Source organism: Mastigoproctus giganteus, chromosome 10 (genome assembly GCF_048544385.1).
Source record: "Mastigoproctus giganteus isolate SK-2022 chromosome 10, ASM4854438v1, whole genome shotgun sequence".
Taxonomy (NCBI): Eukaryota; Metazoa; Arthropoda; class Arachnida; order Uropygi; family Thelyphonidae; genus Mastigoproctus; species Mastigoproctus giganteus.
The window spans coordinates 57,200,683-57,220,295 of NC_143584.1; the positions used below are offsets into that span (position 1 = coordinate 57,200,683).

A 19,613-nucleotide genomic window follows, 5' to 3' on the forward strand; every position below is an offset into this window, starting at 1 on the left:
AGGCCTCCAAAAGCAGGGTGCATCTTCGACACTTTGTCCATGCTGGGTTGCAGACATGCATGTCTGTCTGCAACCCATTTTTTTGATCATGGTGTATGAAGGACAAAATTCCACTAATGTTTCTTGGAAGTCTTCATGAATTTCTTACAGCAACATTCCCTTTAAATGAAGGTACTTAATGACAGCAGGTGCTCAATTTTTTTTAAGTCACTATCTTCATTCATCTGCCACACATCAATGTAAAGAAGAATATAGCTACAAAGGTGAAATTTTCTGTGAACACACAAGAAGAGTCACACCAGCATAACTTGGCAATATTGTCTTTCACAAAAACCTTTGTGATCTATATTGGGCTAAAAACATTTCAACCTCCCTGCCGTCCCTTGTATGTTGTGTTTCTTTGGCATATTACTGAGAGATATTAATTAGTTTCAAATACCAAGAAATGACTGCCCATAACATGAAAAATGTTAGTATTGCATATTTCTATTTTGCTAATGCAGACTACAAGTGCACACCTGATTCATGAACGAAATTAAGCAGAAATTCACAAAATTAAAAAAAATAATAATAAATAAATAAATAAAAACCTCTGATTTTAATTGAGTTTTATAATAATAATAATAATAATAATAATAATTATTATTATTATTATTATTTTTTTTTTTTTGTAAAAAGACAGAGAAAATCTTTGTAATCAATAGTATTAAAGGGCAAAATTGAGTAAATAAGATGGATCCTCGTGTTGACCATAAATTTGAGGCATTGGCCTGTACTGTGAATTAAATATGTAAATACTGGTGTAACTAGTACAGAATACCTCGCATGGCATGGTTTCGAATACCGCGGGTTTCGCTATAGCACAGTTTACAAATTGAAAAAAAATTAACTGCGTTACACACCAATACATTTGATATGTATGTATTATAATTCAAATTTTCAATGCATTATGGATTCAAAGCCACGCTGCCTGTTGTCACAACTCCTATTATAAACGGACTCTGCTAGCTTTGATAGATTAGTAAACACTCTAGATTCCGAGCGGCGAGGTCGTTGATTGTGAACAATATTTGTAAGCTGTACAAATATTTTTCGCTGTGTATTTTTATTAAAGATTATTTTTTAAAAACGTTGCACCTTTATATTCAAATATGAGTGGAAAGAAGAAATGTAATGCCGAGTGTTCTTCTAGATCCAAACATCGAATGAGGTATGAAAGTAAGGCAGGCATTGCAAAATGACATTCGATGTTATAAAGAGATGTATGCAGATAAAAAGAAGAAAGCAAACTAAGCTGATCAGTTATTTTTCAAAATAAAAATACAGTACATACTTCACTTATATTCTTTTGATATGTACATACTGCAATAAAAATCATTTGTACTGTATTTACTAGTATTTTTCATTTTTATCATTTTAGTTTCTTTTTTTGCAAGAATTTCGTATGCATCAATTTATAGTAAATAAACACCTATACATTTTTGCAATTTGACCCATATAATCAAATTGTTGGAACGCATTACATTAAAATACATACTAATAATACTAATATTTTTTTGGCATGAATTAACTGTGCTCTGCGAGGTATTCCTATATAATATTATATGGCTGAATCCAGCACTGTTCTAGTAAACTAGGGTATGTATTGACTCTAATTATAATTCTTTCATCAATGAATAATCATTAAATATTTCTTTATTATTTATTTTTTCCTGGTGAAATACAAATGAAAATTTGCAGTTTTGATGTTTATAAACAGAACTGAAATGCATTAATGAGCTTAATGCTTCATATGAGAACAATGGGACTGAGAAACTTTTACATTCCTCATTGCTAATTATGTTCATAAATAGCAACAGACAATCTGCTGAATATTTTACAAACTTTCCCTCCCATAAATTAATTACAAAACACAAACATAACTTAATTCTTAAGCAGCTGTATGTATTGTATATTACTTTATTCACTTTAAAGTTTGAGTACAAGTAAGAATTATTAGTACTCTGAGAGGTAATCTCCATTCTATGTCACATTTAAAAAAAAAAAATCTGAGATGTTGGCATCTCAGTTTTTTAAATCATTAGTAAAGGAACTTTTTTACTGAGTTTTATTAACTGTAATTTGAATTTGTGTAAATACATATATATATATTTATTTTGTTTATAAAAGAATAAGAGAAGTTTACCTCAATATAATAATTACTCATTTTAATAATTACTCTACAGAAATTAAAATGATATGATAATATGTATCATATTTAATATGGAAGTGTTCTATGTATCATATTGAGGTAAACTTCTTTTAATTCTTTAAAAATATTGATATCAAATTAGACCTGTATTAAGCATCATAGCTCTGGTTCATACTGTCAAGTATATTTATTTTGTATGTGTGTGTGTGTTTTTTTTATATTATCCTATTGCATATTTAATATTAGCAGTTGTGAAGTATCTATGTTCTTTGAAGCTCTTGTAGCTCTGTTTATGACGCTCATAGAATTATTAAAAAAAAAAAAAAAAAGAAAGAAAGCTACATTTAGCTTGATTTTCTGGGACTTTCCTGAAGTATAAGAAAATCTGTTGAATGCCTTTCCTGGTCATTTAGCTTAAAATAAAATGTACTTGCAACATAATCTGTATTGCTACAACATTTGCAAACCGTCAATGACAGTAACAAATAGGAACTTTTGCACTTCGGATAGCAAAGCTTCCTTTATTAACCTGGGATTTTGATCATATGCAAATGAAGTAAGATCATTTGCATCCATGAATTACTTTCTCACCTTGGCGGATATGCTTACAAACTAAAGATGAGAGGATCATTTGGGGATCCGAAAATTTTCTGAAACTGAACAATACTTCATTCTGAAAAACCAACTGTATCCTTACCATCTGCAATGGGTACAGGCCTTGTCACCAGCAGATGTACACAATTTGTAAACAAGGAATCATCAGGACTTTATGGCAAATTAACTAGGAAACAATTTTATTTTTTCGTTTCTTAGTTAATTTGCAAATGCCATAACCTTGTTGGTTATGCAGCTTCCATGTTTGTTATATATGTTACTAATTACCTCTACATTCCTGTTAAATAAAGAAATCAGATTAACAAAAATTTCAATAAAGCATGCACTGTAGATTTACTTTCCGAAAAAGGGGGTAGGGGCTATAGTTGGTATTTGCAAGGCCTTCATTTTGGCAATTTCTTTCTATGGAGGCTTTTATAAGACTACATCTGATGTAGCAAGCCACATACCACTATCATTAAAGAAACTGATGAAGACAATGCCTTCAATAATGAGAAATTGCTATTTTATAGATGGAAACAGACAGAGGAAACAAACAGATGGAAACTTTGTTAAAAATAGTTATGGAATATTTTCGAAATTGTTTTCATATAATGAAAACATTTATAAAATTGCGTTACTTGTGTTTCTTTTTTTTTTTTTCTGTTAGACATACAGCATTTCTATATTAAATTGAATTAAGAAATAATTGGTATAATTGTATATTTTTGTAAAAACTGATTAATACTAGGAGTATAGCATACTAGCTATTTTATTTATTTATTTATTATTAGCCATATTTTTTTGCTGAATCAACAAAAAATATCTAGTGTGCTATATAGAAATCTGGGATTATAACAAAGCAAATAATATCTGTATATAGAAGGAGCATTAAATTCTTTTAACTGTAACTTTTGAGTTTTGGTGCATTAAAGCAACATTTCACTAACTGCACATTATATTTAGAAAAAAAAAAAAGCACCACGCTTCTGCATATTATTTTGTTTCACAGTGTTATTTTAAATTGTGTTTATACAGTTTTTAAGTTACATATATTATTCATTACCTGTACATTTCACATTTGCAGTGAGGAAAGGGAGAGGTTGATGTATATCTTTCTTGTACTTCTTATATTTTAAAAGCAACACGTGAGATATCTCTCAGATATATTTTGTTCTTATAAATAGTTTTGCAGTATCATAAACAACTGTATATACAATGCATCTAGGGTCCAGCCCCAGTATTATTTGGCCTAAACTTGTTCCAGGAAGCACTGAATTTGTCATAGTTGACCTAAAAGATATGCAGTCATCGATACATCATAATATCAGGACTCTGATACATACACATGTATGCATCACACAACAACCTCCTAGCAATCTCAGGTAGCACCTTATCATCTTTAGCTGAAAGAAGGAAGTTATTGCCTTCCACTGACAACCACCACCGCAGGTCAGGAAAAGGCACTACTTCTGGAATATTATACCCATTCTGTTCACCTGTAAGTAAATAATAAATGTGGCATGTTGAAAAAGTGCTAACCACTTACAAGGATTAATTTACATTTAGATAATGTAGAAATTTACTTGTCCAATGACAAGTTATGTCATGAATATGACATAACTTGTCATATATTGCAATATTTCTTAATGCAATAAAGAAATATTGCAAATTTGCAATATTTGTTTTGTATGTGTATAATATCTCTATAATACCAAAATAAAATGCATAAAATAGCCAACACCAGTAAAGTTAGATACAGGGAACTATTAATTAATAATTCAGACAAATGAAAGACAATGCTGTGAAACAACTACTGGGAACATCAAAGTAAATGCAAAAGTAAAACCACCAAAGCTGAAAAACGAAAATAAGATAATTTATAACTAAGCTATTCAATATATATATATATACAGGGTGTCTCAAAAATACATGGCATAACTTCAGGAATGAGTTTCTCATATGTAGACAATAAAAATATTTTATATCAACATAGTTCCTAAAATGCTTGGTTCCCTAGTTATTAATCGGAATGTCTTATCTCCCGCAGGTGATTTCCTTCATCACACGGTATTGAGAGAATCTGGTGGTCTTCCATTCCAACCATGTAAGCGGATATGCACTTTATATACGGTTTAGTGGACGGCAATGTTCTGAAGGCTTGTCATTTGTACTATGAAAGGTTTCCAGAACGAAGATGTCCAGACAGGAAAACATTTGAAGGTACCTATCGTATCCATTGCCGCCTTTGTAAACATGGGACCTTTAAATCTCGTGCTGCCAATAGAGGACGACCAAGATCTACGACTCCTGAAGTAGAGGAGGAGATTTTGATGTTGTGCATGCCACTCCTGGAATCAGCACACTCAGAATAGTAATGCAACTGGCTGTTCAACTTCGACTATTTGGAGAGTGTTGCGAGAACACCAACTGTATCCTTACCATCTGCAATGGGTACAGGCCTTGTCGCCAGCAGATTACCCTGCGCGAGTAACGTTCTGCCAGTGGTTCTTGCAGCAGTGCAGTGTGGTACAACTCCTCACTTTCCTGCCTTAGTGATATTCACAGATGAAGCACAGTTCACAAGAGATGGAATCCAAAACTTCACAATCAGCATGTATGGGCCGAGGAAAACCCACATGCAATTCTTCCATCACATCACCAACAGTGGTTCAGCCTCAACACCTGGGTGGGTGTTTTTGGTGATAAGTTATTCGGGCCCCATGTACTTCCAAACAAACTCACAGTGCAGGCGTACAGAAACTTTCTGGACAACAACACGCCTGATTTCTTGGATGACATGCCACTGATCATTCGTCAACAAGCACACTTCATGCACGATGGCACTCCCGCACATTTCAGCCACCTAGCCCGCAATTACCTGAATCGAAGGTTTCCTGGTCGGTGGATAGGTAGAGGTGGATCAACTGCCTGGTCTCTATGCTCACCTGATTTAAACCCTCTTAAAGTCTATTCAACTCCGGTAGCTGATGTGGAAACTCTCCGCAATCGAATTATTATTATTATTATTAGCCATATGGTACAAGGAAGCCTGAGGCTTATACTGCACCAGACAAAAAAAAAAAAAAAAAAATTCCCGAGTTACCCCCCCCTGTGTGTGTGTGTGAGAGAGAGAGATGTAGAAAGACATCACCAAGAAAGAGAAGAATGATGATATCTAGCTCAGGGCCCTAGGTTTGCCATGCCCATACTCACCAGATGTGAGCCCCGGGGAATTGTGGCAGGTTGTGAGACAATACGAAACATGCCAGGAATTTGGCATCGTTTTCGCAAGTCCATGAGACGTCGATGTGACACCTGTATTCAGGCAGAAGGTGGACATTTTGAACAATTACTATAAGGTGATGTGAACAGTTAAGTGTTATAGATAGACCTTCAAAACTCGGAAACCAAGCATTTCCAGAACTATGTTGATATAAAATATTTTTATTGTCTACCTATGAGGAACTCATTCCTGAAGTTATGCCACATATTTTTGAGACACCCTGTATATATACTGATGCCACAGCATCAAAGTAAAATAATGATAAAATATTTTTTGTATCACAAGGAGCAATGACTGTAAATCAACTTAGACATAGTGACTGCTTGTTATACCATTAATATTATTATTAGTTATATAGTGCAAGGAAACCTGTGGCTTATGCTGCACCAGCCAAAACAATTCCTGAGAGAGATAGAGAGAGAGAGAGAGAGAGAGAGAGAGAGAGAGAGAGAGAGAGAGAGAGAGAAGATTGATGATATCCAGCTCAGGACCCTGGGTGTGCCAAGCTCGTACTGACCAGATGTGAGCCCCTGGGGGATATGTATTAATTACCTGTAATTAAAAATATTATATAAGCAATTATAAGTAAGGACATTATTAACTATGATTTATGGTATAACATATACATGTATGGCATTGAAATGGACATGACCCCCCATGTGCTATTATTATGATTTATGGTATAACATATACATGTATGGCATTGAAATGGACGATAGTGTTTATATCACTTATATTTTAAAATATTTTGTTCATGTCTGGTTCATGAGGATTACTAATAAATATTAGCTGCATTCATATGGTGTGACTAGAGTCTTGATTTCAAATTAGTATTTTCATATTTTTATTTAATTTTTTTATAATTGAATAGTAATTAGAATTGTAGAAGTTCTCTGGAGCTTTAATCAGATTCATTAGTAGATTTTTTTTATCATTTTTTTTTTTTTTTTTTTTTTTTGCAACAAAAGAGAAACAAAACCAGCCAAAATCAATAGGGCTGTGATTAAAATTCATAAAATTCGTTTCTAAAATTTGTTTTTTTTTGTTGTTTCATTAAATTCATAAAAAAAAACAAACAAATTGAAACTTGGAACAAATTTATCTCAAATTTATAATTTAGTTCTTCCACACATGAATTTCCATCAACATCACATAATGTTTAATTATGGACCAAAAGTAAAGCAAATAACAGAAAATACAGGGGTGTTCCTAGGTTATGTGGCACCCCCTTTAAAATTTTCTACATATATGTATGTAAGTTTCAGGTGCCCCTTGAACATTTGCACCCCCTTGCACCCTTGGGGGTGGCTCGCCCCTGGACAAATATACAATGATCAGCACCCTGTAAACAAAATACAGTCAGGTCTCTTTATAATAACCTCTCCAGAGGAATACCCACTATGGCTGTTATATTGATAATTCATAAAGATGAATCATAAAGGCAAAAGAACAAAGAAAAGTTTGAACATTTAATGTTTTAATACAATATACAAGGGCTGTTCAATAAAGAATGATTGTAATTTTTCATGAACGACCGTACTGCTTACTATTTATAGCTGAGCTGCAGATTTTAAGACAAAACCAACTGCATCACATAGAACTGGGCAGTTGACCTGTGTGCACGGTGTGACTTCGTCGGTCGGTCAAGTTTAAGCCTATTCAATTTCACCTACGTAACAATGACCGTGACATATGAGGAACACTGCTGCTCTCAAAATTTTGTTTCTGTCTCAATAAAATGTCAACTGAAGTGGATGAAATGTTAAAAGAAGCTTATGGTAAATTTACACTTCCATATAGCACAGCTAGCAGTAGTTCAGAATGTTTAAAGATGGATGTGATCAGTCATAAAAATCGGCGGTCCTGGAGCTCCACTTCTGTCACCACAGAAACCATAACACTGGTAATGGGAGAGAAAATTGTCACATAAAAGTAAGGCAACTGGAAGAGATGTTGAGAATATCAGTAGGAAGCATGCACAGTATTCTCCATGACTATCTGCATATGACTTGTGTTAGTGCACATTGAGTTACAAGACTACTTACACTTGAGCAAGGCGCCTCAGTAGCCAGGTGGGCAGGAGCAGCAGTGCGTAGCACATGCTTCTTGATTAGATTGGGGTTCGAGCCCGTGACCACAAAATACGGAGGATGCAGAAAGGTTAGGGAATGGCCACTGCATATCCCCAGAGCAATAAGGCCTTAGTTGCTAATGCTCCTAAATATCAAATAACAAAATTGTAAGAAAACTTCTTACAATTTAATCTAAAACTCTTCCTGTGTAATTTGAATTTATGGCCCCTAGTTCTTTATAACAGTGAAAATTGAACCTTCATTCATTTTACTAATCCCTCTCACAGCATTATAAATCTCAACCAGGTCACCTCTGAGGTTCCTGGTTGCCAAGCTCTGTAGTTGATATAATTATAGTCTTTCCTTGTACAGTCATCCTTTTGCTGATCTCACTATGCAAGTCTTTGGGCCCTTTCAAGAAGCTCAATGTATTTTCTCAGATGAGGTATCCATACTTGAACACAGTGTTCCAAATGTGGCCTTACAATTGCCTTATACAGTCAGAGCAAGGCATCCATATCTCTACAGGATGTTTTTGATAAATCACCAATAGGACACTACGAGTTTTCCGGGCTGCACATTTGCACAGCTCAGAAAACTTCATATCTATCTGTATCATAACTCCCAGATCTCCTTCTTCCCCAACCGTTTTTAATTCCATCCCACCATGTGTAATTTATTTTGGGTTGCTATTTACCAAGTGTAAGTATTTTGCTGCATTAAAGTGTAGCTGACACTTTTTGACAATTTTTGGAGTCTATTCAAGTCATCCCGAAGAAGCGCTGCTTGGCATTGATCATTAATGTTTCTACCAATCTTTGCCATCATCTGCAAATTTTGACATCATGCCTTCTATCCCTTCTTCAATGTAATTTATGAAAATCATAAAAATAATCCAAGAACCGATCCTTGGATCCCCAATCCCGATGTTACACATTAATCACAACCCCCCCCCCCTGCCTTCTGCCCTGCAACCAACCAGCAATCTCAACATGTTCCAGCTTATACATGTTCTGCCAGGGGCAAAGGTTGATGACGTTGTAGAGCAGATATCATCTTTTAAGGGCACAAAAGGTGATATAGTTGTATACGTTGGCACTAATGATATCAAGAGTAGGAGACCGGCAGAATTGCTTAACAAGTACAGGTCACTGTTGAAAAAAAGCCGTGAATTAGGGTTGAATTTGAAAGTGTCTGCAATTCTGCCCAGACAAGATAGGAGGGAGTATATGATGAGAGCCTTGTCGATCAATTCGGCCCTGGAATGATTGTGCAAGGCTCAAGGGGTAGAATTTTTTTCAGCCTGGACTGTACTTGTTAACAGGAGAGATTGCTTCTACAGGGATGGGATACACTTAAATAGAAAGGGTGCAAGAATATTTGCTGATGCTATTGAGGCAGTGTTAGGTGGGTCGGAAAACAACCCACCTAACACTGCCTCGATAGGTGGGTCGGAAAACTGCTAGCTTGGGGGGGAGACAAAGACGAATAGATTAACAGTAGCCACTGGCAGAGGTGAAAGAGATTCTTGCACTGCTTCTATTGGAATGAGCATAAGCCTGAAAAACAAGATGCAGGATATTTCAGAGACTGCCGGGAGTCATTGCGGTACAAGTAAACACATGGGTTGTGTTAGGGTAGCTAAGAATAGAAATAGGTGCATGTATACTTGCGTGTACACCAATGCTAGGAGTTTAGTAAATAAATTTGATGAATTTGAGGTATTGCTCAAAACATCAAAGGCAGATATTGTTGGGATATCAGAGACGTGGTGTCATACAGATATAAGGAATACAGAACTGGAATTTGGGGAGTACAACATCTACAGAAAGGATAGACTGGATAGGAAGGGAGGAGGGGTTATGCTATTAGTTAAGAAATACATAAAATCCAAGGAAGTGAAGCCAGTAGACATCGCTGGACAGTGCAGTGTCGAGTCAGTTTGGTGTGACATAAGCATTGGGAGATCAAAATTGAGAGTAGGAGTGTGCTATAGGCCTAATGACTCTGATGAGTATAATAAGATACTGTACAGGGAAAGAGAGTGGGCCAGTAAATCAGAGAGTCTTATAATGGGAGATTTTAATTTCCCAGATATTGACTGGAATTTGGGGGCTGGTCACTCACACACTAGCAAGGCTTTTGTGGATTTATTAGATGATTGTTTTCTACATCAGCATGTTCAGGAGGAAACTAGAGGGAAGAATACTCTTGATTTGATTATCAGCAGTGATTCTTCATGAATTAAGAATCTGCAGATAAATGAACCACTAGGTGGCAGTGATCACAGTGTGCTGAAGTGTGATTTACTCAAAGAGGTAACTACCATTAGGGGTAAAGGGAAGGGTTATTGCTTTCGTAAAGGCGACTACGATGGACTGAGACAGTATTTAAATTCTATACAGTGGGACCAACTGATGATGTTACCAACAGCAAATGCAAAATGGGAAGCATTCAAAGAACTTATCTTGGAAGCTACTAGGCTTTAAAACTAAGAAGTATTGTTCAAGGTTTAGGCCTAAATGGATGTCAGATGAACTAATGAGATATATGGCAGAGAAGAAAATTGCATGGGATACATATAAATTAATGGGTGACATGGAAGCCTATAATAGATATAAGCTGGTCTGTAACCAAGTCACCAAGGAGATTAGGCAGGCAAAGGCAGATAATGAGAAATCCTTGGCAAAGGATGCAAAGAAAAACAACAAAGAGTTCTTTACTTATGTAAACTCTAGAAGGAAGGGGATGAATCAGATTGGTCCACTTGATATTGATGGGTCAAGTGTTGATGATCCTGCTCAGGTAGCTAACAAACTAAATGAATATTTTGCATCGACATTCACACATGAGGAGTTATTTAGAGAGGGGAAAGCCAGAGGTGTATTCAACTCTAGCAGTAAGCTAGAGAATCTTGTAATAACTGAGAGTAAAGTGGAGGAGAAATTGTTGAAGATAAACACAAGAAAGGCACCCGGGGTGGATGGGATCTATCCAGTTATATTAAAGGAGGCAGCAAAGGAAGTAAGCAAACCCTTAGCCATAATTATGAGAGCTTCCTTGGACTCAGGGGAGGTACCCACAGACTGGAGATGTGCAAATGTCATCCCAATTCACAAAGGAGGATCAAAGGCGACACAAGTAATTATAGACCTGTGAGTTTAACTTCTGTTCCAGGAAAATTAATGGAGGCACTAGTTAAAGAAGCACTGCAGGATCATTTAGACAAGGCTTCAGCTATAGTTCGGACACAGCATGGTTTTGTTAAGGGGAAGTCTTGCCTGACCAATTTGATTGGATACTATGATGCAGTCACAAAGGAACTGGATGCAGGGAATAACTTTGATATTATATAGTTGGATCTTAGAAAGGCTTTTGATACTGTTGCACATGGAAGACTGCTGCACAAATTGGAGCAGTGTGGCATTGGAGGCAAATTGCTGCTGTGGATAAAGGGGTGGCTGAGGGGGAGAAGACAGAGAGTGGTAATCAATGGACACTGCTCGTCGTGGACTAATGTTATTAGTGGAGTCCCTCAGGGCTCACTGTTGGGTCCATTATTGTTTTCTGTATTCATAAATGATATTGATGAGGGTATATCAAGCTTAATGTCGAAGTTTGCAGACGATACAAAGGTAGGCAGGGTTGTCAAGGAAACTACTGACACTATGCTGCTGCAACAGGATCTGGAAAGGTTGAGCAGATGGGCTGAGAGGTGGCAAATGAAGTTTAACATTGACAAATGTAAAGTACTACACATGGGAGCAACGTATCAACTCTGTGGTATTACACTAACAGTGGTAGAGAATGAAAGGGACTTGGGGGTGGTTGTGCAGGCAAATATGAAGTTCTCTGAGCAGTGCAGATGGGCTGCAAGAGTAACTCATGGTGGATTGTCAATGATATATAGGAATTTTTCTAGCAGGGATAAGGAGGTGATTATTCCCTTGTATAAGGCAATGGTCAGGCCACACCTAGAGTACTGTATACAGGTCTGGAGGCCTCATTTCAAGAAGGATGTAGAGCTGCTGGAACGAGTACAGAGAAGGGCAACAAGATTAGTGAATGGAACAAAGGGGTGCTCTTATGAAGAAAGGCTTAAGTTTTGCAAATTACAGTGTCTGGAGACTAGGCACCAGCAAGGTGATCTGATAGAGGTGTATAAAGCCTTGAATGGTTTGAGCATGCTCAATGCTGATGGGATTCTTCCTCTCGCTCAGAATAATCACCTGAGAGGGCATAAATTCAAATTGAGGAAAGACAGATGTAGTATAGACGTGCGGAAATTTGCCTTTAGCCAGCGGGTGGTTGGTTGGTGGAACAGACTTCCATCCCTTGTCGTGGAAGTTGATAGCCTAAATAAGTTTAAGGCTCAGCTGGACAGATATTTTGAATGAACAGAGGGGTGAAGTGGAAGTGGTTTTTTTTTTTTTTTTTTTTTTTTGGCTGATGCTGCATAAGCTTGCTTTCTTGCATCAAATGCCTCTACTAATGCTAATGCAGAAGCCTCTTATGAAAAACTGAGTCAAATGCTTTGCTAAAATCCAAATAATCTGTTTAAATTGTTCCCTACATTGTGCTCATGAGTTACTGTGTCAAAATAACTTATTAGGTTACTAGATCGTATGTATAGCTTAGCTTAATTTTCAGCACTCACCTCATTTAATAGTTTTGTGAAATGGAGTTTCCTATCGTGCAGATCTGAATGCATTGGGTAAAATGTGGAAATGATAGGCGAGCGGAAGAGGTGTAATATATACTTAAAGGATTTGTGTTAAATTGACTCTTGATTTTTTAAGGAGTCCTTATGTGCTGTAATGTAATAACTAGATCGTATGTATAGCTTAGCTTAATTTTCAGCACTCACCTCATTAAAATTAAGCTAAGCTATACATACGATCTAGTTATTACATTACAGCACATAAGGACTCCTTAAAAAATCAAGAGTCAATTTAACACAAATCCTTTAACTATATATTACACCTCTTCCGCACGCCTATCATTTCCACATTTTACCCAATGCATTCAGATCTGCACGATAGGAAACTCCATTTCACAAAACTATTATGAGGTGAGTGCTGAAAATTAAGCTAAGCTATACATACGATCTAGTTATTACATTACAGCACATAAGGACTCCTTAAAAAATCAAGAGCTTATTAGGTTACTTAAACACAAATTTCTATTGACAAAACCATGTTGTGTGTCCTTCAAAATGCCATACATATCTATCTAAAGGTCCCTGGATTGCATCTGAATCATTGCCTCTCTAAGATTTTTCCTACCACTGAAGTTAGACAAATTGTTAGACAAACTTCACTCTTAGAACCAGCTTTATGTATTTGTGTTATGCGGCACTTCTCCAATCCAAAGGAATCTCTCCTGATTCCAAAGATGCCCTGAGAATTAACCTCAATAGTCAATACATTCCCTGGCAGCTTCAACTCCCAGAGCCTTATTAGCCTTTATGTTTATAAAATCTCATATGGCTCAGCCTCTTCTCAGCACGAAGGATCTTTCTTCAGTAAAGACAGATGCAAAGTATCTATTCAGTTCATCTGCAACATCAGCTAGGTTATCTAAGACTTTCCCACACCCAGTGTGTAAAGTTCCAATCTGATTCACTTTCTTTTAATTGTATTCACATACATGAAAAATTCCTTGTTGACATTCTTTATTCTCTTAGCCAGTGCTTTCTAGCCTGCAGCCTTGGCTTCCCTAACCTTATTTGTGGTACTATTACAGATAAACTTGTAACTGTTGTAGGCTTTTCGTTGCCTTGTAATTTTCCCATGCTATCTTCTTCTGCTCTACTTGATTGGCCAGCCCTGCATTCATCTATTCCGGCACTCTCATCGTGCAATATTTTGTTAATGGTCTGTATGTGTTCGTTGATTCTGCAATTGTTACTTTAAAGGTATTCCATAATTCAAATGTATTTGCCCTCATTCTGCAATCCACCTAATTAATGTATGCCATATATCTTAACCCTTAAACTGTCAAGTCCCTTCTTCTGCAATTTAAACCGGAGCCTTTACATTTAACTACTGCAACATCTTTCATCTTCCGTATGATTGTGTGATCACTACCTGACAAAAACCATTGTCAGGTAGTACTTTAAGCCTGTGATGTCATCTGATATGTGAGTAATGATGAGGTAAAGAATATTCTCACCCATAGTATTTTCTCTAACATGCTGGTACAAATAATAATCATTTAGTTTATTTAAAAAAACAAAACAAAACTATTCTACATGGTGAGTTTTCCTCCCATTTATTCCAGCTATCTGGGGCATATTGAAGTCACCCATAATAAGACATTCATGCTTGCTTGCCTGTTCCATCTGCATGTAGAGATCCTCATCACACTCTTCACAGTTTTCTGGTCTGTAGATTACTCCCACTCATTCTTCCAACTAACCAATTATTCCTTTGCTTCCAACTAACTCACACCACACAGATTCCATGCTGGCAGATATAACTTCTGACTCAGACTTGCTGAGTCAGAAGTACAGCCTGAGCATGAAAAGTTTTTTTCATGCTCAGGTCCTAACGAGGAAAATTAAGGCTGACAAATTCAGCCATTTTATTGATAACATTCCTGAAAATACCGTAGACACAGTTAAGTCTAAGTGTTCTTTTGTAGTTTACTATCCTGAAATGTTGGTAGCAACATTTCCCGCTCATTTGAAATGTTTCTACCCTCAGAACATCTTGCCAACATTGGGTGTTTCAGCAACAAACAAGAATTCTTGAGGTAAATGCGAGCATTACTTTTACCCATATCATCAGATAAATGCAGATCAATATTACCTGTCTTCTCCCCCCCCAAACTAGCAGTTTCTTTGAACCATTAAGGTATCCTCAATGATACTGGCAAAAATCCTTGCACTACCTTTGTTCAAACGAATACCATCTCTGCAGAATAGATTCCTTCAAATCTTGAGTGCTAAAAGGCTTTCAGCATATAATCCTTCCTATGATGTCTGGACAAAGCTGCAGACACACACACATTCTGACCTAACTTGTGGCATTTTTTTAGCATGGTCCTGTATTTATCCAGCAAGGAGTCATTATCATTAGTAAAGGCACATGATACAAGAAAGCAAGCTTATGTAGCATCAGCCAAAAAAAAAAAAAAAACCCACCCTTCTCATTTCACCCATCCACTCACTCCAAATGTTTGTCTAGTTCTGCTTTGAATCTATTTAAGCTACCAACTTCTACAGCAACAGATGGAAGTTTGTTCCAACAATAAACCACCTGCTGGCTAAAGGCAAACTTCCGCATATCTATTCTACAACTGTCTTTCCTAAATTTGAATTTATGCCCTCTCAAGCGATTATTCTAAGCAAGAGGAAGAATCCCATCAGCATTGAGCATGTTCAAACCATTCAAGACTTTATACACCTCAATCAGATCACCTCGCAAGTCAGGTCATATTCATTTAATATTGTTATCCCCCATATGAATAATAATGCTCTCTTTGCTCCTCTCAAAATTTAACAATCTGTTGGTAACCTAGCCAATTATTGCTCGCAGCAAACACACCCTGGTTCTGGTTCATCTATACTTTATTTACAAAGTATTCCTGTGAAAATATTGAAAACAAAGGCTATCTGAATATTACGCTGTACCATTCCAAATACAAAAATAAACTAACCTACATGACTATAGGAATTAAAACTATATACAGTAGACTGTCGATATAACGGCACATTGAGATCAGATGTTTATACATAGCGCAGATGTCTTGCAGTGCCAAAAAAAGAAAATAGCAAGTCACATGAATTCTGTGCTGATATCATGGATTACAGGAACTCCCCAACTTACATAATACTCGACTTACGGAAATTCGACTTTATATAAGTTTTTGATGGTTGGTGCAAACTGAAAAAAAAAAAAAAAAAAGGGATATTGTGAAAACATCGTAATGTGAACCCAATAATACATTGTGTTTGTAATTTGTTCCAAGCCCTTGGAAGTTGAAATTTTTTTATCTCTCTAAAAGGTCATATTTATAATTGAAATTGCACTACACTTTCATCATTATCATATGTTCCGTTATAACAAGCAATACACCTCACAATTTATCGAAGATGGAAAAACTCACAATAAAAACAATTTGCACTTTCTGGTTTATTGGGCTTTTCGGTTGGTGCATCTAATTATAAACATGTAGTAAACTCGATCTTATTGCATTTGCGATAATACCGATAACTGGAATTGTGTGGGTTTTTACGTTATTATGGTGAAATGTGTCCTCATCACTGAAATCTTCAATCGTATAAAAAACAAATTTTCAGAAACTTCTCTTCATTCCGATTTACTTATTACAATGATGAAAGGAAAGGGACAACGGAAAGTGCAAGTGCTGGCAGTGCCAGGAAATGAAACAAAATTGATTTAGAAATGAAGATGAAATTGATTAAGAAGTACGAAGCAGGACAAAGTTTGTCATCTAAGGCAAGGGAATTAGGTCTCGCTGTTTCAACAGTGAATACTATTTTAAAGGACAACGTGCATATAAAAGAACATGTCAAAGGATCAATGCACTTAAGATCAACAGTGATCACCACAAAACAGCATTCAGGTGCTATATCGAAGATGGAAAAACTATTAATAATATGGATGGAAAATCAGATTCAGAAGCGAGTGCCCCTGAGTCTAATGACCATTCAAGCAAAAGGATAAGGAGGTGAATATTACCTTGAATAAGGCAATGGTCAGGCCACACCTAGAGTACTGTATACAGGTCTGGAGGCCTCATTTCAAGAAGGATGTAGAGCTGCTGGAATGAGTACAGAGAAGGGCAACAAGATTAGTGAATGGAACAAAGGGTTGCTCTTACGAAGAAAGGCTTAAGTTTTGCAAATTACAGTGTCTGGAGACTAGACACCAGCGAGGTGATCTGATAGAGGTGTATAGAGCCTTGAATGGTTTGAGCATGCTCAATGCTGATGAGATTCTTTCTCTCGCTCAGAATAATCACCTGAGAGGGCATAAATTCAAATTGAGGAAAGACAGATGTAGGATAGACGTGCGGAAATTTGCCTTTAGCCAGCGGGTGGTTGGTTGGTGGAACAGACTTCCATCCCTTGTCGTGGAAGTTGATAGACTAAATAAGTTTAAGGCTCAGCTGGACAGGTATTTCGAACGAACAGAGGGGTGAAGTAGAAGTGGTTTTTTTTTGGCTGATGCTGCATAAGCTTGCTTTCTTGCATCAAATGCCTCTACTAATGCTAATGCTAATGCTAAAAGCAAGAAGTATTTATGAAGATATTAAGGATCAGTATGGCGAACCCCAAGCCAAGTTCATGGCAAGCAACAGCTGGTTTAATAGGTTCAAGCATCATGCTGGTTTGCACAATGTTAAAGTATGCGGTGAAGTCGCCAGTGCCGATTCTGCAGCTGCAGAGAAATTTTGTGATGTGTTTGAAAAAATTATTGATAAAGGAGGATATTGATTCAACGCAGCAAATTTTTAACATTGATGAGCATGCTCTGTATTGGAGAAAAATTCCAGATCGAACATACATTGCCAAAGAGGAAAAGACAATGCCAGGTTTCAAGGCTTCAAAAGATAGGGCAACGATCTTGCTTGGGGCTAATGCAGTGGGAGATTACAGATTAAAACCACTGCTTGTGTACCATTCTGGAAATCCTCATGCATTTAAGGGCACCAATAAAGCCACCCTACCCGTGCATTTCCGAAGGAACCAGAGAGCATGGATAACAATATCTTTCTTTAAGGATTGGTTTAAATGCTGTGGATATCCTACGCATCTAGATGATTTCAATTCGAATGTGAGAATCATATTTCTACTGCAAAACATGACTTCACTCATCCAACCTATGGATCAGGATGTTATTTCGAATTTAAAAGCATACTATTTATGCACAACATTTGCTCAAACATTGTCTGCAGTAGACTATGAGAAAAATTTTACGTTAAGAGACTTTTGTAAATCTTACAATACTTACCACGCCATCTTACACATTAATAAGGCCTGGATGGAAATTACTAAAAGTTGTTTAAATAAATAAATAAATTTTCTCTTTATACTCTGGCACGACAACCAAGTCAGTAGAGTTTACAACAAATCGTCAATACAAATATTTATGGTATTTAGTAGTCACATGGAAGAAAATATGCCCATGGCACCTGGGCTTCGAAGGATTTGAAAAAAAAAAAAAGAATCATATGAAGAGGTTACAGATAAGATTGTAAAGGTTTCAGAGGAAGAAGAGAAGGAATTATCTAATGAAGAACTTATTGACTTGCAGGCAGCGACAGTATAGTGAAAGAAGAATATGCTGACGAAGCTCAAGGAACCAAATGAGAAGCTAAGACGCTTCATCACCAAAGAGATGGCAATGGCATGGTTTCAGAAGATGGACCCTGATAGCGAACGATTCTTAAAAGTTAACAAGAGGGGTGAATGATATGCTTGCTTGCTACAAAGAAATCTACGATGAAAAGAAAAAAGCCACCATCCAGTCATCCATTAATATGTTCTTTCGTAAGGTTCAGCAGCTGACCCCTTCTAAATCTCCATAGCTCTCAACCTCCGCAGTGGCGTACTTATCAGCTGAAGACATCGATTCTGGCAATGATGCTCGAGAGGTAAAACTTATTGATGTTATGCCTGTCTCCCTTCTTTTTTTGTAATTTTATAATTTTTAAATTTCACACTTTTGTAATTTTTCCTGCGCATGAGATAAAAAACTGAATAAATACAATAAATAATTCTATTTACACGTTCGTCGAACATTTCTTTTTTGATTCAATCAATTCAACGAGCACAGTTGCGAGTGCTGCATAAGCATTGGGAAAATTACAACTCATGTAAAATCCGACTTACTTAGAATTCCATGAAATGCAACTCTTAGGTAAGTTGGGGAGTGGCTGTATATATCTGTTTTACATTTATTTTAAATTAAAAACCCCTTACTATGGCTCCTAAAGTTAATATTTCACTGTTAATGAAATTATATTTAAATGGAATCATGACCCTGACTAGAGCAGCAAAGCAGCGAGCACAAAGCAGCAGTAGTACTGTGGCTCGCAGGAGAACCGAAGGGGGCGATTCTCCAAAGCACCACAGTCTAAAAAAATGTGCGAAATGTGAAATGTTTGGAGACCAGTCTAGAACAGGACATGATCTAGCCAAGGAGGGTCTTTGTGTGTGCTAGGTGCAGAGAGACTGTGAAGAAATTAGGCACCAACTCAGTGTTCTGATGGACGTTTATGAGAGTTTGAGATGTAGAGTATATATCCTTGAAGACATTAACTATGAGGGGCCATCAAGTTCTCATTTGCACAAATTTCAGGTGGTAGATGACTTTCATCAACCGGTGAAATACCACCACTTTGCTTATTGGAGGCTTGAAGTGGTGAAACCCATGTTTAGTCTCTAGAGCAAAGTTTCCGGCATCCCCCTCCCCCCATACTTATCCTTCAACCCATG

General features: G+C 36.7%; 1 protein-coding gene across 2 annotated transcripts in view; it reads right to left on the minus strand.

Moving 5' to 3' along the window:
* Window positions 1-3,759: 3,759 nt before the first annotated feature.
* Window positions 3,760-19,613, minus strand: part of CYLD (ubiquitin carboxyl-terminal hydrolase CYLD) — a 645,450-nt gene continuing 629,596 nt past the window's right edge. Inside the window, exon 16 of one of the 2 annotated variants that reach the window (XM_090382243.1) lies at window positions 3,760-4,284. In XM_090382243.1, coding sequence (XP_090238369.1) covers window positions 4,094-4,284 — 191 coding nt within the window. In that variant the 3' untranslated portion in view covers window positions 3,760-4,093. The remainder of the gene's footprint in view (window positions 4,285-19,613) is intronic. The other variant, XM_090382244.1, reaches the window with a different exon arrangement.